The sequence below is a fragment of the Equus quagga genome, chromosome 8, assembly GCF_021613505.1.
Source record: "Equus quagga isolate Etosha38 chromosome 8, UCLA_HA_Equagga_1.0, whole genome shotgun sequence".
Classification (NCBI taxonomy): domain Eukaryota; kingdom Metazoa; phylum Chordata; class Mammalia; order Perissodactyla; family Equidae; genus Equus; species Equus quagga.
The window spans coordinates 54,402,909-54,425,398 of NC_060274.1; the positions used below are offsets into that span (position 1 = coordinate 54,402,909).

Sequence of the window (22,490 nt, forward strand, 5' to 3'; positions counted from 1 at the left end):
GTGCCTCTGGTTGTGCTATGTGGGATGCCGCCTCAGCATGGCCTGATGAGCAGTGCCATGTCTGTGCTCAGGATCCAAACTGGCGAAACCCTGGGCCGCCAAAGCGGAGCACGCAAACTTAACCACTCGGCCACGGGCCGGCCCCCCAAATACCTGATTTTGAATCCTAATCTTACTTGATATCCTTTTGGGTGTGTGCCAATTACTGACAACTGCTTTCTTCTTAAAGCAGTTTGTTTTCCTTGACTTGTGACAACACTCTCGTTCAGTTCTCCACCTACCTATCAAACTACTTCTCAATTGCCTTTGTGGACTTTTTTCCTCTGCTTTTTCTTAAATGTCATTGTTCCTCAGAATTGTGTCTTTGCTGTTTGATCTCGCACTACAAATTTTCCTGGGCAATTTCAGACACTTCCATGATTTCAAGAACTACCAATATACTCGTGATTTTCAAATTCATGAGTTCAGAACTACTGAGCCTCAGGTTCATATTTTCAACTGGCTATCATGACAGCATATTCCAGAGCCACATCAAGTTCAACTGTCCAAATATAAAATCTACGCCCAGAAACCTTTTTTGTGTTTCTCATCTCAAATAACAGAATGTAGTCTTTGTATCTTTTCCCAATCTCTGCTTTATCTTCTGGAAACCACAATTACTAAGAACATAGAGCCCTTGTCCACAGGGCAAGTATCAAGTCTCTGGGATAGGAGTAAGGGAGAATTAAAATGCATCAAGGATCTAATAGAACATGAACTTGTTGCAGCCTTTCATATACATTGTGGAGTCAGTATCTGTAATATCAGTCTGTACTAATCATAGTCATGCATCACTTAATGATGGGGATATGTTCTCATAAATGAGTCGATAGGCAATTTTGTCACTGTGTGAACATCACAGAGTGTACTTACACAAACCTAAAAGATATAACCTACTACACACCTAGGCTATATGGTACTAATCTTATGGGACCACCATTGTATGTGCAGTCTGCCATTCACCAAAACGTTGCTATGTGGTGCATGACTGTATAAACAGGGAATATAAAACTTCTGAAGATTGTTGAAATTTTATGTGTTTAAAAAGGAAAACAATCACTATCCTGCTAATCTTCTATTTACTCATTATGCTCCAGTCACAGTAAATCTCTTTTAATCCCTTACATGCTTTTTCCCACCTCTAAGATTTTGCACAAGCTTTTCTTTATGCCTGAAATATTCTTGCCTGTCGCTGTCAGCTTTGCCCTGCAATTTCCTAATCATTTTCAACATTGGGTTCAAAAGTCATTTTCTCAGAGAGACCTTCTATAACTAAGCTAAAGCCCACCCATTTTTCCTAATTTCACCCTGTGATTTTTCCATTTTAGCACTTATCACACTTTCCAATTATATGTCAATCTGTGTATTTTCTTATTTAAGCATATATCATCTACTAGGTTGTAAGCTCAGTGAGCACAAGTATCATGTCTTTTTTGTGTACGTGTCTGAGGAAGATTGGCCCTGAGCAAACATCTGTTGCCAAGCTCCCTCTTTTTGCTTGAGGAAGGTGGTCACTGAGCTCACATCTGTGCCAATCTTCCTCTATTTTGTATGTACGACACCATCTCAGCATGGGTTGATGAGCGGTGTGTAGGTCCGTGCCTGGGATCTGAACCCACGAACTCCAGGCCACTGAAGTAGAGTGTGCAAACTTAACCACTATGTCACTGGGCTGGCCTCATGTCTTTTTGTTTAAACTTCTATAAAACTACTGTTTAGCACAGTGTCATGCACAGGGTCAGTTACCAAAAAATGTGTTGAGTAAACGAATGCTTTAATAGTCTATATTTATATTGTAGCCAATAGCCACATGAGGCTATCTAAATTAACATTAATTAAAATTAAGTAATATTAAAAATTCAGTTCCTTGTCCATACTAGTCATATGTCAACACTAAAAGCCACATGGCTACTGTGTTGGAGGGCAGAGATATAGAACTTCCCATCATCGCAGAAAGTTCTATTGGACAGCACTAGTGTACACTAAGCAATTAATAAAGGAGTGGTAATAAATTAAGGGCTTTTTAGAAATCTACATACAGACTCTATCTTAGAAATATCTCTTGAGCTTACCCTTATCTATTCATTCCTATTTTCTTTAGGGAACCACCCTACAGGTCTCCTAGTCACAAATATTTCTTAATCCAGATGGATTCCTCAAATTACTGCTAAATATATCTACGTATCACATCACTTCTTTGCCTAAAAGCATTTATAACTCCCCACTGTCTACAGGATAGAGTTTAAACTCCTTAACATGTAAATAAGACTTCTTATCTTCCAACTTACCAATCCAATCTCAAATGATATTGCTCCCCATACATATCCCTAAGTTCCACTTACAAGATTTGATGGTTCTTAAACAAAATACTCTGTCACAAAGCTGCCTAAAATTCCTATCTTCATTTCCTTTCCCTGGAGCAGCCCTCCTCCTCCTGCAGGACTCAATTTTGGAGCTTCAGTGAATGTGTAGAGTTCTCAGTTCCAACTTCTATCACATTATATTGTGATTATCTGTTTATATCTCTATTACCCTCACTGTACTGTGAGGTTTTAAAGAAAAGAGATAGTGGCTTACTTATCTCCCAGTGTCCAGTGTACTGCATTTTGTGCAGAACTTATATTTTGTTGTTGTTATTGAAATAATGAAATGATAAAATAATGAATGAATAGGTTACAAAATTGAAAAGACTCATTCATATTCTCTAAACAATTTTTTACTCATTTTTTGTAATTTTTGCGTACTTTCAAAATCTCCTCCCCACCAATCACTGTATACTACTCAGTCTAATAGTAATAAGTGTGACAGGTCAATAAAACAACTTTTACTTTAGTAGCTGAAGAGGTAGGGAGCTCTTAAATTGTCAAACGTTTTGCATTGGGCTAAAGGTTATCAGTTAAAAATGAAAACAAATAAGAAAAAACAATAACAATAAGAACAACAAAACCTGAATACTTCCAAATAAATAGGTACTGTGGGACTATCCTGGTGGAACAAACAGTAGGAAGGATTTCCGTATTGCTGAAAAGCTCTATAAACCCAGTAAAGTGTACACAGTTAACTCTTCATTCTCTCTAATACGATCTCTTCCTTCCTTCTTAAATCTTTGCTTATATCAATCAAATGCCATTTTGTTTCATAGCATAGACATACATTCTGTTATTATTTGTTGAAAATAGAAAAATAATATTATAGTAACCCTGTGGGTTTAAAAAATGAAACAGAGAGGAATAATATGTTCCAAATAATGTCAGAAGAATGTTTTTCTTATGTGAAAATAATATACAACAGCAAAAATAATGATGCTGAATAGCCGTTTTTAAATTAAACTTGTTATTCTCTTGCAGCACATAACATTTTTTAAAAGATTTCAAGTCATTTTTAATCTTGTCAGTGAAATCTCTACTGAGAAGTGCTCACTTTTTCCCCACACTTTAATCCTAAATTATTAAGTAAAGTTAAAAACATAGGCAGGGTATGCTGCAATTAAGAAATTACAAAGATGCATTTAGAAACAAATATTGTAAACATTTGACCAATGGGTGATATGCATAGTGAGAAATTCTGAAGACAGTGCTATCTGAAAACAGTGATTGAGTAAAGAAATAGACTAATCTGAGTAGAACCTCTGTTCCATCTATTTTTAAAGGAAATTCATCCATCACGTCCTTATTTGATCTCACAACTTGCTAGCTTTTTATCCAAACACAATAGCATGACAAAATCTTGCTCTGTGGTCTCAGAGGTTTTTGTGGTGGGAAGACTCATGTACTACAATCCTCTCTGCTTTTTCAGTTCTACAGGAGTTTGTTTATAATTTAAATAAAATACCCCATGGCTGATACTTAAAAGTTTAGATTATATTTTTAATATAGAAATTTATAAATGGGCGACTAACTTTTTCTTTAATATATTTCTCCACCTCTAAGAATAACTTTCAGTATATTTAATAGTAGAGGAAGAACACTACTTTGTTATAAATGAATTTCTATCAAATAGCTAAGACCTATCAAGGAATAAGTATTAAACTGGTTCACACAACACACATTTGTTATATATGTTCATCAGGCAGTCATTCTTGAAATACATTTAATTGATTATAAATCTCTTATGACATATTTAAGGTAGCTCATTTTTACAAATGATGTCAATCCACAGCACAGCTTTTCAGGGTCGAGAAACTGCTGTTTTAAGGCATGCTTCCATACACGAACACACTATGACTACTCCAAACAATGGCCGTTCATCTCTAGGCGAGAAGCTTCAAGAGAAATTACTGTGAATTTTTAGACTCTGAAAGAAAGAGGATGCTTTTTAGAGAATCTGTCCCCTGCGGGTGAAGGGATCAGTGGGAGACAGTTTTACTGGCTAGGACACTAGGTAAAGAATGCTCTGCACTCACAAGTTGGCCTCATTCAAAAGCCATGCTTTCATTAGCACTTTTAAGTGCAACGATGGTTTGTATTTCTGTCCCTGAAAGTGATCAAAACCCTGAGGGCGCAGATGGAGACAAAAAGTGATAGGCTCAGATGGAAGGAATGAAAAGTTTGTACAAGACTAAAGAAAGATTCCCGCTTAGAGTATTTATTAACTTTACAGCTCTTCCTCTTAATAATTGAGTTTACACTGAAAGTGTCTATTTAAGAAATGTTATTTCAGTGAAGACAAACCTAACTTTTCAAAAAATAATACACTAAAGTCAAAAGTATGATTCCAGTAGCATTATTAGTCGATAAAGCTTGTATTCACTCAAATGAGAACTTTGATGGCATAAAATGGAAGTGTCTCATAGAGTTTCTATGTTTTCCTGTAATCTACATAAAATGGCAATATTAAACAACTAATTACAATGTTCTTTAAAATAAATACTTTGCATTTTGGTTTGTTTCCTTTTTTCCTCTTTAGCCCATTTTCTCTCAGACTGTAATCTAGATTAATTTCTAAAAATATTTATTGTAATAATACTATAACCATATTTTCAATTTATTTGGTAAAAATAAGTAATTTTACATGTGTGATGTGTATTTTGATAAAAACACAAGATGTGATTCTGTTGGTGCTTAAGTTATTCTAGTGATTACACTAAGACGCTTTCAATTTCAAAATAATCTTACAAAAACATTTTAACCTCTATGGATTAGGACAATGTGGCAATCTTATCAAGATAGCAGTAACTAGCAAAGGTTTAGCCTCTCAATAAAAGGTGCAAGCTGCCAAAGAGATCTAACTCACATTTGGGCAACAGTTCAGGCACTGGAAAAATAAACTTTAATACTGGAAAAATTTGAACCATTTTTTCTTTTTACTTTTGGACCTCAAAAATTATACATGTAAAATAGTATGAATTTATCCGACCACTTACGAATAATGAGCATTAACTTTACTTCAACATTACATGGTTAATTGTTCATACATATACATAGATGCCTTAAATGAAATAAATATATCTTGCCTTACAAACTCTTCCAACTCGAGAAAGGATGGTTTTATCAGAAGTACTGCCTTCTTGAGATGATTCACGAAAGAAGAAATATATTTTATCATCATCTGGATTATAGGTGTCTGGTATGGGGAAAGTTCCAATAAACTTTGCTCCTGTTTGAAAGAAAAGAAGCTATAAATTAAAATACTGAAGTAATTCAGCCATGATAATACTGGTGTCTTTTGTATGTAAAACAATTAGCAGCAGAATAAATAAAATTAACCATGAGTAAAATGTGGAAAATGAGATGTGCATACAAATAAACATGATGCAGTGTAGAAACAAGCATTACCACGAAGAGGTAATGGAAGAGGTAACAAGACTGGCTAACATTCACAATGGTTACAACTCAACTAACTTAACTAAGAAAGTCTTTTCAAACCTGGAGATTCTAGGAGCTTATATTTTCCTTTTATGTGGCGGAGTCACTTTTTTTTAACCACAATGTCTATTATCAAGAGCTTAGGAAAAACTATAAACATATCCCAAATTTTAATATATGATGATGTTATTTGCTGCATTTTGTGTAATTTCCAAAGGTAAAAAAATTGAAGCAATCAATAGCACTTGGGTCGACTCCAGAGTAGGCTCTGGAGACACTCTTTCCAGCTTTCTATCCTGTCTCTGCCACTTACTGGGAGAGTGACCTTAGGCAAATCATTTACCTTCCCTATGCCTCAATTTTCTCATATCCAAGACAAGGCTACGAATATCATCTACCTAGTAGGATAACTGATATGATAAGCAAGTAAATTAATGCTATATAAACTATTTACTATCTGGCAGTGCCTGACACATAATAAGGGTTCAATAAATACTATTTATTATTAAGATGATGATTGGGATGACAATCATTATTATGATTATTATGACCACAAACAAGAGAATGATGGACAATTGAGCACATGCATACAATTGTAAGAATATGTAATTGTTAAAAATGAAGTAGTTCTAACTCTGTAGGCATGGAAAGATGTCCATCATACATGCTAAGTGAAAAAGTATTTGCAATACAATTGACACCTTTGCGTAGCCCCAATGACAAGTGAATTTGGCTTACTAATTTCTTGTTTAAAATGTACTAGGCATTTTAAGTCTTGGTTCTACATAATTGTGAATTAACTAGGTAACAGATCTGTAATTGGGTAATTGAGTGATACTAGTTCAAAAATAATCCTTTTGATAAAGCAAAGAAAACAGAGAAAGAGTGGTTATTCAGGAAGGAAGGAAGGACTTCAATTAAGAAGAAAATGTGAAACATCTGAAAGGAAGCACACAGCACTACTTAGGAAGTAGATGCAGAGGACAAAAGACGACAGAAAGTTTCCACAAAAAAAAGAATAAGTGGGAGATGAAAAAGATCAACATTACCACCTTCTCTAGAGAAGAGTTTTGCCTAGAGCCCTGATTGCTGTGTACCCCAGAAGTATTGAAAATCATCCCCCTACAAATGTACAGCAGTTGATCAATAGCCCAGTAAACAAGACTTCACAATAGTCTTCTTCAATAGACAAAAGTTAATGTTTGATTTCAAGAGATGGGTAGTTCAGTCTGTATCAGCCCAGCCTCTCCGGGTCAACCCTGGGTCTCCCATCCAATCTCTTCTTTCCTTAAATGGGAAACCTTAAGAGGAAAAGAGAAGGGGTAAATATGTGTATGAACTTTCTCTCCTTTGTTCCTTATTATTTCCCTGGAATTTAGGACTCCAATGGATTCTTATGCTCCTGATAATCTCACTTGTTGAAATGGTCGTAGATTACATAAAAATTAAAGTTTAGAAAACCATGTATTTTTTTTTAATTTTCTTTTTAATTAATCTTAAATTAGCAAGGTCCACTAACAATTCTACTTGAGGCTTTTTGGTTATTTTTTTTCCCTCCAGTCCCTCTTTTAAATTGTTGATGAATCATAAACACTAGATTTTGAATCCATGAGCACAGTAAAACTTTTTTGTAGTCACAAATTATCACTTCTAATTTTTGATTTAAATATATTATGTTTTCTTAAAAAAACTCTTTGTGGAAACAAATTTTCCTACAAATGTGGCATTGGGGATTTCAGTAAATTCATGAAAGCAAAGAATATATTTAATTACTACTATATTCAAGGCACTTAAGAAATACTGCTAGGATCAAATAATACAAAAATGAGTAAGAACTGACTCATCACTTCAAACCAATTATAATCTGGATTAAGAAAATATTAACATATGGCCAAGATATGGCTAAGGAGAAGGCCCAGTCTTGATGTTTCCAATGATGTGAAAGGAGACCACAACAATGAATAGGGAAAAAGACAACCAACTGTGGGCTCCCACAGACATAGGCCAAGCATTAGTAATAATCTATAGAACATTTTTGAATTTACAGATGCCTAAATTCAATGCCACCAACCTGGATGAAAATCTCCAGCTGCACTGGCATGTGTATTTTAAAAATATAGAAATACAAAAATAAATAAAACCTTATAGGTGATTCTTAAAAGCATCTAAGTTTAAGAGTTACTAATATAGACTACCATTTAATATATGGGAAAAAGGATATAGATAGGACTCATTAACCCAAGGTTAATAATGCAGATGCATGGATGGACAGGGGGAGTTAGGACTGATAATAAATACACATTCTTAAGTAATTACAGTGGGACAAAAAAGGGAGAAAAATGAACCTATACAGAAATTATAGGAATATGATTAGCTTGTCTTATCTTAACAAATATGTGAGTTTAAAATGGGGAGTAACACAAGTAGAACTTATCATGGCACTTAAACATAATTTAAGTAGTTACACATGCAGCATGATGACCCATGTTAGTATCCTATCAGACCAACTTAATGATTGAGTTGAATTTATAATTTTAAAAATAACATAGTGGTACAAAATTTACACAATCGTTTCTCCCCAGAGAGGAGATGAGAACTCAGTGATCTGAAACAGAAAATCATCACAGGTTAAGGAATTCCAGTGTGAGGGAGAGTTCTTGTGAAGCTTTCCTCAGACACTCAGATGGGAGAAGTGGTTACATGAGCTAATTGTTAGGGCTTCACTTGTGTACAGAGTTCAACAAAAGAAACACAATTCTACAACACAGCAGAATGTACACTGTCCAAAAGGAATACAAATAAATACAGCAATCCATATTCTCCTATTGCAGAAATACACAGAACAAGCTACTTTGCATATGCGAAACATTATCCAGGTGTTGCCAGGTATTACCATTTGAAATGGTCAAAAGGTAGAGTATGACACCAGTCCACATTCTAGGAATTTCATTTAAGACATTAATGGGGGAAAGTAGAGTAGATACCTTTCCAAGTTGTATTTATTTTAACTTTCAACTAATATATAACATAGATGGTCTTGTTGTGTTTATTCAGTGACTGTTGGTTTTACTGGACTCTCTTTTAAATGTTGTTTCTTTTTCAAGTACTACAAGAAAATTATTTTGGAGTACTGTAAGAAAATTGAATGATGGAGGTGTTTAAGCCAAATGTTATTACAGGAAGAAATCTAATTATGAAAAAAGAGTTAGTATCAAATAGTACTGTATTCTGTGGTTTAAATAATAAGCATACTTGTAAGTTAAAAATAAATACAAGTTTCAAGAATAAAGAGTTTCTTTCTTGCAGATTCAATTGAGGTCCTGCCTCAGAACATTGCTGGTTGTATATTATGATGAAAACTCTTTCCTGACTTGCTGCCAAGTTTTGGTAAAAATAGGTATCATTCAATCACTGTATGCGACGCATAGTTGTTGAATTAAATAATTTAAAATCATACTAATAGACACCTGGGATTTATTATAGCACATTTCTCCCCTTTGGCATTTGAAATACATGCCCTAATAGGGATGGAGTTTGAAATCATGCATTTTCACAAATGAACTTTTAGCATGACACCCAGAGTCCCTGCCAAATGAAAATGGCATAAATCCATGTGGCTTGCAGTACCCATCACTTTCATTTCTGCCTTTGAACATCTTTTTACCCAGATGAGCATACCTACACCATGACTTAATACAGTGAGCTCTTTACTTTCCTGTACTTCTTCTAGTAATATCTTTTTCCTACCATTTTTGAAAAATGTTATCCTTTTGTGTGGAAGAAGAATTTATATACAACAGAGCACTCTTAAGAGAAACTTTAAATGAAAACTGCCTCCATATGTTAAAAATGAACATTTAAAATAAAAGTTCTCATCTACTCCAGGAAAGAAAAAAAAAAACACATGCATCTGAGGTGTCATTGTTTGTTCTCATTTTCCAAATGGTCATACTTTTTAGTTTCATCCTAAAATTCTCACAAAAACTCAACTGTGAGTAAACCACTCTGACTCGTATCTTTATTTCTAGTTCCTGATGTGTTCCAAGATTAAGTTGATAAAGAAAACTGTGAAACCATCTCCATCTTCATCCAGAACTTCCCATTGTATTTCATTTTTGCAGTGCTTCATCCTCCTGTGAGGTATTTAGTAGGCGGATTGCTTCCTCAAAGAATGAATCGGGATTCCTGCTTAAGTCTTTTGGATTTAAGTCCTCGGGAAATTCTGACAAGGATCCTTGGACTGGTAAGTGAAGAGGTTAGCTGGTCTCACTCTGGTTAATTCTAGGCAGGGCAAAAACCAAAATATGGCATACTCACAAGCATCAAGGATTTTAAACTTCCAAAGTGGTTCAGTGATAAAAACGGACTTATAAAAGATTCACATAGGATCATATTTTTTAAAAGATTAATTATTAAAATTTGCATCTTAGTGACACCCAATTGTAAATTTAATTTAATTTTTATATGTCACTTAATCAACAGTCACTTAATCTAGACATGTGGGCTTTATTATAGCACATTTCTCCCCTTTTGCATTTGGAATACCTGCCCTAAAATGGATGAAGTTACGGTTTTGGTTAGGGTTGGGGTAATGTAAATATAATGTAAAAATCAATTTACAAGAGTTTAGTTCATCACAGAATGTAAAAAGTAGAATTTTAAACTGAAAATGAAAGTACAGAGATTAAAATTTAACAGAAAAAAATTCTCAAACTGTCTAACCTGAAATAAATGATACAATGATGTAAAAATATATGGGAGAAACTAATCAGACATTGACATTGACCCTATTATTTGAAATATCAAATAACTGTCAGTTCTTTCAACCTGGCAACAATGTTATGAAACCTAGGAGTGAGTTTCACATTTACACACTAAACGAATAGTCAGGAAAATCTACATGTGTTACACTATGTGATTGTGGGCTATTGTACCTAATTAGTAAACAAGTACACTTTAGACCAGCGCTGTCCAATAGAAATTTCTGTGTTGATGAAAATGTTTTATATCTATGCTGTCCAGTATGGTAGCCTGTGGCCCACACGGCTATTAAGTACTTAAAATACGACTAGTGTGACTAAGGAAGTAAATTTTAATTATTTACATTTAAATAGCCACATGTGGCTAGTGTAGCCTTAGAGCAGGGAGCCTGTGTCAGTAACTGCTATGTCAAGCCCAGTGATAAGTAAGAAACAGAGTCTTTATCTCCATAACTGCAACCAAAATGACAGTCAAGCTTCCAGATTCAGGAGACATGATATGCTACTCTTCTCAGAAGTTTCGTATTGTAACGGAAAGATGGGCCTAGCAATCAGGAGACTTGAACACATCCTGTCTTCATATGAGTCTCAATTTGTAAAATATGAAGTTGAATGTTGAAGATAACATTCATTCCCAATAATCACCATAGTTCCTCTAACAACCACTGTATTTTGTCTCCCCATACTCCTGACACTAGCCAGATGACTTCCGTGACCTCTGTCTTTGGATGCTAGGATGACTATATCTGGAAAATGGCCACTTCTCAGAATGGAGGACAGAAACGCTCCCTATGCAAGCCAATCTTTCACCTTAGCATGTCAGGTACTTCCTCACTACAAGATTCTCATACAGTTTCTATAATTTATCCCTTGCTCTGCCCTAGGTTTCCATGCCAAGAAGCTCCTGATTGACTGGGCCTTCTGAAGCATTGTGCTCTTCTCATTCCAGCCTGCCTGTCCCTCAGCAAATGTCTGACCTAATGCTGGCACCAACCCTGACTCCAGCTGGACCACCTAGGTCTTCCACATTGCCTGCCTAACCACACTTTCTCTATCTGTCCTCGTCTCCACAATCAGATCCACATCCTCAGTTTGCTGTTGCCCAATAAGACATGGAGACACAGACCCTGTTTGTAGTGAGGCTATAAGAGCAGACGATGTACAGTCAAAAGAGTAGAATTTAGGTTCATGGATTGTATCATACAATGCAAAAAGTATCTAGAGCAAGAAAGACATACCTGAGTTCCAATCTCACATCCACTAGCTATCTAACTATGGACTATTTAACTGACTTTTAATCTATCCCCAAATGTAAAGTGGACATAGTAATTCTCTCAGGATTATACCAGTGAATAAAACAATACTTTTAAAGTGCCTAATATAGTGACTAGCATGGATGCTATATAAAATGAATTTGAAGCACAAGAGACTAGAGATAGAGAAATTATTTAACAAACAATAACATTGTGGCAATAAGCCAGAGATGAGGTGATGAAGATGTATAGGAAGATGGCGGCCATGGAAAGAACAATAATAGATATTCTGAAGGAAGTAAAGGTTCTTTGTGATACATTAGATAAAGGGGATGAAGGAGAGGAAGGAATCAAAGATAACTTCAAGGTAATTGGGTGGATGAAGTTAAGAAAGTTAAGAGACAAAAATCAGGAAACCGGCACTGAAAGGCAGGTTAGAAAGGGAAAAACAATATAATTTTTAGTTAGATTCACAGGATTTTCGATTTTAGATCCAATTAGTCTTTTATATATCTATATCTGTACCTCTACATATTTGAAGAAACTCAAGCAAAGGATCATTAAACCACTTAGAAAAATCTCAAAGCATATCAGTGGCACAATCAAGGCTAAGGCTTAGATATCTTTATTCCCACATTAAACAACCAGTTTCTTTCTTTTAATCTGAGATGAAAATGTAAGATATCCAAATAAATATTTTTAAGGGCACTTAGTTACAGGAAAAAGTTAGAAATATAATTTTAGGCAACACTGGAACACTGGAAACAATTGAAACGTTTATCTATTAGAATGGATGAGCTCACAGAATAATGAATGGAAAGAGAGAGAAAGAAAAGGTGGTCAACACTTTAAAATGCTAAATAGATGTCAGAGAATCACAGAGCATTCAGGGTTTTGGTCCCATCTCCTACCTCCCTCACTTTCAGGAATAATGATAATGATGGTGATGATAATATTGACACTGAATTGCTCTTAAAATTGTCTTCCATCAGATTTCCCTATATGATCTAATTTAATCCTTACAACAACCCTGTGAACAGATACTATTATCATGCTAAATTTTTAGACAAAGAATTTGGATGCACAGAAAGATCTCACCAAGGTCACAATTAACTGAAAGTCAGGATTTAAACTAAATTTCACAGAAATGGAGCTATAATTTTTGTCTAAACTTGGACACTTTTGAGAATTAAAGAACAGCAAAAGTAACCTAGAAATGTCCAGCAAACCAGGCTATATAGACCCCTGGTTATTAACCACTAAACAGTCTGCCTTGCCTGTCCTAGAATCATAAATGTTATTTCTCCTAATTCTTAATCATTTGCCTGCATTCACTCCATTGAGACATCTTTTACTGTGTATCCTTTCTCTGACCTTCAATTTCTTCCTTTCTACTGACTTCTTTATTTGGAAAGTTTTCCCAGTATCCAAAGTCTTCTCTTGAATTCTTCCTCATATCCTTGGATTCTTCTATTCCAAACAAACATTTTCTATTTCAAATATCCATTGCTGTATATTCTCACGTCCACCTCCATTGCCACTACCTCTATTTCTGTCCCATCCTCATCTTTCTGTTTTCGTGCAATGGCCTCTGCTCTCTGTCTTCATTCTCCTGGAGTCTTGCCTTCACGATACTGTCAGTTACCTTTATAAAAAACAATGATCTTATTCCTTGACTAAGATCAGGGAATGGGTGAAGGGGATCAAAAGATATAAACTTCCAGTTATAAAATAAATAAGTCATGGGGGTATAACGTACAGCATGGTGACTACAGTTAGTAATACTGTCTTGCATATTTGAAAGTTGCTAAGAGAGTAAACCTTAAAAGTTCTCATCACAAGAAAAAAAATTTGGAACTATGTATGATGATGAATGTTAACTAGACTTGTGGTGATCAAATATAGAAATATCAAATCATTATGTTGTATAACTGAAACTGATATAACATTATATGTCAATTACACCTCAAAAATATATAAAAAAAAAGAACTAAACTATAGATAACTTCCCATTTGTTTCAGGATAATATTTACGGCCTTGCACACCAATCTCCCACTCTCTTCTTAAACTCCAGGCATTCATCATCCATGAAGTCAGCAAGCCTCCTGTATAATCTTTGCAGGTCCAATGGGTAAAATAGTACTCAGTATGCCATAGGCCCTCAAAAGTTGTCTGTTAAGAGAATGTTAAACCAACTCAAAGACTCTCTCCTTTGTAATTCTCATCACACAGCACTAAGAACAGCATGCTAGGCAAATAATAGTTGGATAAACATTTCCTACATTTATTGTTTTAGCAATGCTGCAAACTTCTTTATGGACATCTCACAGTTAAGGAAAAAAACAGAATAATCTCTGAAAAGAGTGGCAATATGATGATATTTGCCATCCCAAGATTGGGAAATACAATCTATACTTCATTCTAAAGCCATAAGTATATCTTGTTACCTAAAAAGATATCTAAGCTTTTCTATCGGTAAAATCTATGGTGTCACTCTCAAACCAAGCATTTCCACAAAAACCTCACAATGCTCAAGAAGATAGTCTTGCCTTACATGAGCATTAGGAAAGTAGTGAGTAATCATGTAGTTGGGAATATTCTAAATCTGTTTTCCCCATTAGGTAGAGTTCGTTTTTGGCCAATAGCCATCACATTGATGTGTAAACAAACGGATCTGGAGGTTTTGACTAAAGAAATGTTTTAAAAGTGTTTTTCCCCTTTGTTTACATTGTTACTACTTAAATGATACTGAGAGATACAGAGATAGTCCCTAAAAAATCTCTACTCTGGCTTCCTCCACTAAAACTCAATATTTGTTGCGGGAATGAGAAATGCTGTCTGCGTGCTTAAATAGCAGTTATGTTATTCTGCCATGCAATGGAATAAAGTCCTATGTTAATTAGAAAACATTAGGAAATCATGACAAAACAACCTGTTGTAAGGCAGTGGGGAAAAAAAAAAGCCTTGCATTATTCCTTGAATTACATAAATTCATTTAGGAGGAAGTTTTTTTGAAAACTCAAAATACTGTATAGCCCCTAAACAAAAAGGTAATAGACAAATTAATGCCAATATTAATATGCTTAAAATTTTACAAAGACATATCTTAACCCAAACATAAATTATCTTTAAACAAAAGAAGTTAACAGTACAATCTAACCCCTTTCCATTAGGCTAATAGACAGTACTTGGTTTAGGCCTTAAAAACCAGACTGCAGGAGAAAGATTGCCAACTTGAACCCCAGCTCTGCACTAACAAGTTGTAAGACCTTGACCAATTACTCAACTTCGACCTCAGTTTACTTATCTTTAAAAAGCACATAATAATAACATAGACCTCATATGTCATTTTGAATACTAAAAAACTCAATTACAGCATAGAATAGTTTCATGGACAATAGCCCACACTCAATAACTGTCAGCTATTATTATTATATAGACAACAGGTTCTGGAGATTTGTCTTAGTGGGGAATTATTTCAAATGTATTTTATAATGTTGAGCTAAATTGCTTATCCTCAAACACATTGGAATGGATAATAATGAGTTTCTTATCTACCCAAAAGCAAAGACAAAACAGTAAAAAGTGAGAAAAATCACTAACCATTGAGCCAGTAGTGCTCTGAAATGTCAGTTCTGATGTAATGGTGGTCGTGAGTAGGCCCAAGGGACCGTGTGAATGCAGTATCTTTGCCAAGGAAATCAGAAGCTGTTCCAGAGTAGAGGTACTCATCTGGGAGGGAGAAAAGAATACATAGGACTTCTAAGAGTATACCAGCAGATACTATTTACAATACACTAATTTCACAGCATGAAACCAAAGAAGTTTATTGCTTAACATCAGAATATATTGTTTCATAAACGTCACTTTCAAATTTTGAAAAATTTGTTTAGTTGAAGAAAAGATAACTCAATGAACTTTGGTAAGCTGATGTTAGAAGCTTAAATACTAAAAAAGCCAAAGTATTCTGAATTAATAATTGCATATAGGTTAGCTTCTCTTATGAATAACTTCTTCTTTCCCTTCTCCCCACAAATAATTCAAGGATACATCATCATTAGGATTTCCTCTTTGTTGCAACACAAAAAACATTAAAACGTAAATGCCATAATGAGGAATAGATTCTGTAATTAGTATTTACTTAACCGACACAACCTCAATGACCACAACTTTTCTTTGCCTAACCTCTGCTGAAAGGGAGCTTTCAGCACTGAAGTCATTCTTTGTAATTATAACATGTTGCATTCCTTGTAGCTAATCATGTCTCTAATAGTTCTGATAAACAGAAATTCCTGAAAAGGGAAGGATGTTGCCATTACTGCATACCAAACTTCTTTGTCTCCTTATTTATGTAAAGTGCATAGCCATGTTTTGAGAGAAAGAAAGAGAGAAAGAAGAGCTGAGAAGAGAAGAGGAGAGGAGAAAGGAGGCAGGAGAACGAGAAGGAGGCAGAGAGAGAAAGGAGGGTGAGAAAGACAGAAGAAGAAGGGGAGGAGAAGGAGAAGAAAGGGAAGGGAGAGTAGAGGGGATGAAGGCAGAAATGGATTGGGGGGAGAAAAAGAGGAGAGCAGGGGTCAATGTTCCCTACTGTTAGTCAGCACTTTGTGGGGGGTGAGGGCAGGAAGAATGCTGTCCCTACAGTAGAATATGTTGCCCCTTGAGAGCTAAGACTCTATTTCAAGAAATCTTTATAGTCAGCTACTTTGGTTTGCACTTAATAGACCAAAATAAGAAACGGCTAATTTCTGCAGGGCATTTAGATGTTTTCGATGTCTAAATATAAGAAAAATGGAAACACTGCTTTAACACTGAAATTTGATTTTCCTCAGAAATGTATCTTTAAAATTTTGCCTTTGTATAAGTGATTCAGATAGTTTCCCTTGATTATATCCATCTAAAAAAGCCTTTTACTGAACTATTGAGACAACCAACCTAAATAATGACAACAGTCAACTTCCAAAGGAAAAAAGAAAAAAACACAAATGAAACAAAACACAAATCCAGTTATGTAAAGTGAATGTAGATATAATAATGCTTCCATCTCTTAAAGCATTTCCTGAAAATATATGGTAAATGGCAACATTGTATTGTGGGGCAAATTTTAAAAAAATAGAAGAACAAAAATAACATCAACAAAGACATTACGAAACAAATTTGGCAAGAGTAAAGGAAACAAGCCATTAGTTTGAAAGATATAAAATTGCTTATATTTGAACGTTTTGTCAGAAAAAAATGGTATGTTTCAAACTAAATGTTGGAACTGTATATCTAGGTTTTAAAATTGTCTTCTTTGTTTTTAAATTACTTAGGGATTCCTAAGAAGGGTCATCAAAGCCCGCAATGTACTGTTTTTTATTAAGGGTGGTCAACCCCACCTGACAGATCACAATCACAAATCATCTATCTCATTTTCTGAGGATAATGACTGAACATTAGTCATATAATTTTCAAAACACACAAAAACACACACTCCCTCACTTCAAAGGAAGATCACTAGTTCTCACCAAGTGGAAATTAAAATGCCATGGTGCTTCATTCTTATCTATTCAAACATTTGATAGACAGGTTAAATAAAAAGAGACTAAAGTCATGAACCAAACCAAGACAAAAGGAGTTCTTATAATGGCTGAAATTCAGAGGTCATGCTGACATTCCTCAGAACACACTTCAGACCACACAGTACTGCTTTCTTTAAACAGGATAGTCACCTCATAAGAGAATTTAAGATGTACACAAAACAAGAGAAGTCTGAATGGGCTAGCAAAAATCTCACATTTCCATTAACATAATCAGGTTATGGGGAAATTTGGGGAAAAGTATTATAAAATTCTATTATCTGTATTCAATAGTTGATTCATTTGTTTTAATTATTTATCTACTATGCCTTATTATTAATCTTTCCACTCAAATCTTCAATATATTTTGTAACATATTAATTTTAAGGAATTGCTAAATTTAACTTCCATAGAGAGCCAAATAGGGACATAGCTTAATATAAAAACAATCTGAGACATCTCAATGTAAAATTATAGAACAAGTGAGCATGTGTCATTTGTATCTAAAAAGAATTCAACCAGAAGTTTATTTAAAAAGCAGCAACTGAGCAGACATTAAGGATTGATGGGGACTCACTTTATTGATAAGGATACTAAATATAGAGAGATTTGGCACTAGAATACTATAATCAAATAGCCAGTGGAAGATTAATCCAAAATAATCTTTAACTCAATAAAAGAATGTGGTTTAATCTACACATACCTTTTTAGAAAACCACCTAAAAGCAAGAGCTGCCTGTCATTGATCTTACCTGTCATTACTGAAGCAAAAGGCTGCTGAGGATCAAAAGGACATTTCAGTCTGCCAGACTCCAAAATATGTGTGTCTAGTTTGAACATAACTTCCTGTTATGAGAAATATTAACATAAGTGAGATTTTTAAAAATATCAGGATCAGAAAGAACATAGGAGACAAGAACTAAATTCTAACTCCTTAATTCAACAAACACTGACTGAGCATATAGCAGGTGCTTCATGCTGTGCTCCATAATGCTCTAGCAAATATTATTTCTGGCAAGACTCAATTCCCATGTTTTGCTCTCTATCTGCCCAAAGTAGTAATGATAATACTGAACGAATTTTTCAATTGAAAGTAGTAATATATTCATCAATTCATTTAGTCTGGACCACTATCATTATAAAAAAAAAATCAAGCATACATATTTCTTAAGCCTAATAACTAATATATTGAGCCTCACAAGCCAATTTCCTCATCTAAGAAATAAATTAACTATAATAATAATTATACTTTCACAACTATTGTGGTCTATTTACTTAAGCACCTGCAACTATACCAAATTATTTGAGCCTTATGATATTTTGTAATTTTAGTGATATAAAAGTGCTCTAAGGCAGGCAGTTCATTCTCAGAGCTGTTGATATATGCGGGCAAAAAAAAATCCTGTTGTAGTATTTTTCACTATTATGAAAACACTGAACACATTAAAGCCACATAGTTATTTTGGCTGAAACATCTATTTTTACAGTAGTGGCCACAGACAGAATGACACGGACAGACTTTTAATATTCAGGAAAAAATAACATCTTAAGTTGCACTTTCCAAGAAAAATATGAATGTATAATGAATATGGCTCCATGAGCTTGAGGATTTCATAACAATGATAACACCACCATCCAGCAAAAAGGCTGATGACTCACCCTTCATATGCACTAGTTAGAGAAATTAGGCATTTCAGATATTCTCTCTAGATGGCATATCTACAAAGTTTTGTCAGAGGACATGTAACAAGAAAGAACCATTCAGTGCTACTTATCTAGAAAGCAAGCAATGAAGCAAAAGGCATAGAGGAAATTGGACCATTTGTTGTATTATGTTGTCATTTCAGATCTTTTTCTTTTGAACAGGACCAATAGTAACTACTGCCTTATTAAAAAATAATAATATAGCAATTTATATAACATGATTAACAACTGCTATTTCATAGTTTTAAGTAAAGGCACTTTAATACTAACAGTACTGGTACCTAGCAGTTAACTAGTACTAACCATGGGCCAGGAAGTTTATGTACATTGTCTCACTGAATCCTCACCATAAACCTAAAGATGTAGCCACTTTAAGAATTTGAGCTTTAGAAGAGCAATATTGGGGATAGAAGGGGTTAAGTACCTTGTTAAGCATCACATAGCTACTAAGAAGCAAAACCATAGCTTGGACTCAGGGCTGTCTCCTAAGTTCATGTTCTTAACTAATCTAGTCTCAGACTTTCAAACTTATGGATTTAAAAATGTGTTGAAATCAATTTATAGATGCACTATGACCATGTAAAATGATCAAGCCCAAATATGTTTAGTTAGAACAGGTTAGCTAATGGCATGTTGTGATAGTGGAGCCTAGGCATGAAAAGAAGCCCAGTGAGAACACATTTAGGGCTTGCTTCCCAACTGTGTTGGGGCTAGAGATATGTCAGGAAAATACACCTGTAGATAGTGGCCCCTAAGTATCTTCAAATATCATGAAGGGCACATTATTCTCCACAGGTCAAACAGAACTGTGGACTCTAAAGCCTATAATGGAACATTGTAAAGGGAAAAAGTAAACTGAATCCTAGTGCTCCAGAAGATTATGGTAAAAAGCTAAAAAAGAAAAGACAAGAAAATATCTGGGAGAATGTCATAGTTGATGCAAAGTACTAAATAAAACCTTATAATTGTACAGACTTCTGTTTTCAAAATGCAACATTTCGTTAAATTCTTAAGATAACCCTATAAAATTGGCATTTGTGGGGGCTGGCCCCGTGGCCGAGTGGTTGAGTTTGCGCGCTCCGCTGCAGGCGGCCCAGTGTTTCGTTGGTTCGAATCCTGGGTGCGGACATTGCACTGCTCGTCAAGCCACGCTGGGGCAGCGTCCCACATGCCACAACTAGAAGGACCCACAACGAAGAATATACACCTATGTACTGGGGGGCTTTGGGGAGAAAAAGGAAAAAGTAAAATCTTTAAAAAAAAAAAATTGGCATTTGTGGAGGCTGAGGAGAAGGTCTGCCTTATAATCTCCCGGAGAATGAAGATAGCAGGCAAAGCAAGTTTCCTTAAGCCAGAGTCAAGGACACTAACAAGAAAATGATGTAAAAAAATGATGGCTGGTTAAATGGACTTCCTGAGAAAAAATGAATTACGTAACATTCTAACTTTTGAGACTTCAATTTTATAAGATTTTTCCCACTAAATTCCTGATTAATTATGCAAAAAAGCACCTAAGCTGCACACAGAAAATACTGTTAAAGAGATAAGAGGATAAGAATGATAGGAAACACTTAATCATCACAACAACTAGGCAAAGTTATTACTAATAGCATCCCCACTGAAAGACGAGATTTGCAGCAGCAGAGAGGAGATCCCAGAGGAAAGAGCATACTTCCGATCTAATTATTGAACTAGCGGGCACTCTCAGTATTGCAGAGTGTGTGTGTGTGTGTATACATACACACACATATATATATACACATACATATATTGCAGACATTATTTTTATATAGGGTTTACCTTTATACTTTACCTTTGCCTCTTTACCTTTCTGTGTTCCTTGTTGCCTAGTATGGCTGAATATTAAGTGACTGGAATGAAGCAAGTGCTATGCCAAAGCCTATACAATCAGTTTCTCTTTGTATCCTCAAAATAACTCTGTGAGGTAGTTACTATTATCTTCATCATTTTGCTGAATTAAAAGAAGCTTAGAAAGTTTATGCAGTGTGCATGAGACCACAGAGCTGGTAAATGACTGGGGCCATCATTCAAACTCTGGCTCCCCATGCTCAAAGTATTAGTTGTTGACAGAAGCCCTGACTTCTGTCCTGAAAACCAAATCCAACTGCCCACTTGGTGTAACCTACTGAACATTTCTCGAATGCAGAATGTACAACACTAACTCACCATTTTCCTCACAAACTTGTTCCCGTTCTTACCTCAATAAATAACACCACTCTCCAACTCACTGCCAAAGACACAAATCTGGGATTCATTTTAGCTTTTTCTTCTTTCTCCCTATTGTCTCAGCCACAGTGAACAGAAGTTCCCAGAAAGGGGACATCCCACACTTCTCTCCTCCATCCCTTTTATATATTGCTGTTCCTTCTTCCCAGCCACCTTAGGAGTAGCCTTATGTGTTGAAAATGGGCCTTCTAAATTCCCTCTGGAAGGACAAGGAATTCCTGGGACTAACAATTCATTTAAAAAGTTAACAATCTTCAATCAGGGCTGACATACAATTAGCTGTACTCCTGACCAGCGGAAAACTCATGAAGCTCAATACCCCTGTTCACCCATAATTCTCTTATATACAGAACTTGGAAATTTGACTGCCCCAGGGCTTCTTGACAGTCCCAAGCTAAGTAATTAGCTCCATCTAATTCCCTTTCAGAACTTGTGAATTTTGGGAGCTGAAGAACACTACTTGCATCCCTTAGCAGGTTGAGAGTTGGCCTTTAGCCTTAGGCCTCAAAACACATCCAAGATGTGGGACTATCTCATAATTACACCCTATGCTATGAGCTACTGTTTTATATAACCCTTCATCAAAGCTTGGCAAGAGAATATTATACCAGCAACAAAGAATGATGGATTCAAGTTGCCAAGTGTCCTAGTGGTTCAGAGATTTGACTATCACAGTTGCGTTATTTTCAAAGAGTTGAGTCTGGGCTGGCTAGACAAGTTGGTTAGAGAGGAAAATTAATCCAGCCACAGTTGTGGGTTTGATTTCTGCATGAATCAGTTAAATCAATGTAAATAAACCTGTTCCATAAGCACAGACTTTACTTTCAAACATGCAGCCAATTATCCTGCAAATATGTGTGGTTATTCACAAGAAGTACATACACAAACATAAGGATGACAGTGCAACCCATCAACCCAAACAGAGAACCACTTTAGAGTACATACTCTAAAGCTCAGTTGGGCATGCTTGCTCTAGATATAGATTGCTTTGGTTCAATTCCTAGCAACGCCATTTATTAGTTGGGTGATTTTAGGCATGTTATTTAATTTCATTGAGACTCAATTTCTACTAACTTGTAAATTGGGAGTTATAAAGATACTAACTCCATTAAGAGTGCTGTGAAATT

General features: G+C 35.2%; 1 protein-coding gene across 3 annotated transcripts in view; it reads right to left on the reverse strand.

Annotated features, from left to right (window-relative positions):
* SEMA3D (semaphorin 3D) overlaps positions 1-22,490 on the reverse strand; it is a 185,788-nt gene that overhangs the window by 53,126 nt on the left and 110,172 nt on the right. For all 3 annotated transcript variants that reach the window (XM_046670512.1, XM_046670511.1, XM_046670513.1), the window contains exons 6-8: positions 18,165-18,258; positions 15,461-15,589; positions 5,492-5,634 (exon numbers count right to left, since the gene is read on the reverse strand). In XM_046670512.1, coding sequence (XP_046526468.1) covers positions 5,492-5,634; positions 15,461-15,589; positions 18,165-18,258 — 366 coding nt within the window. The remainder of the gene's footprint in view (positions 1-5,491; positions 5,635-15,460; positions 15,590-18,164; positions 18,259-22,490) is intronic.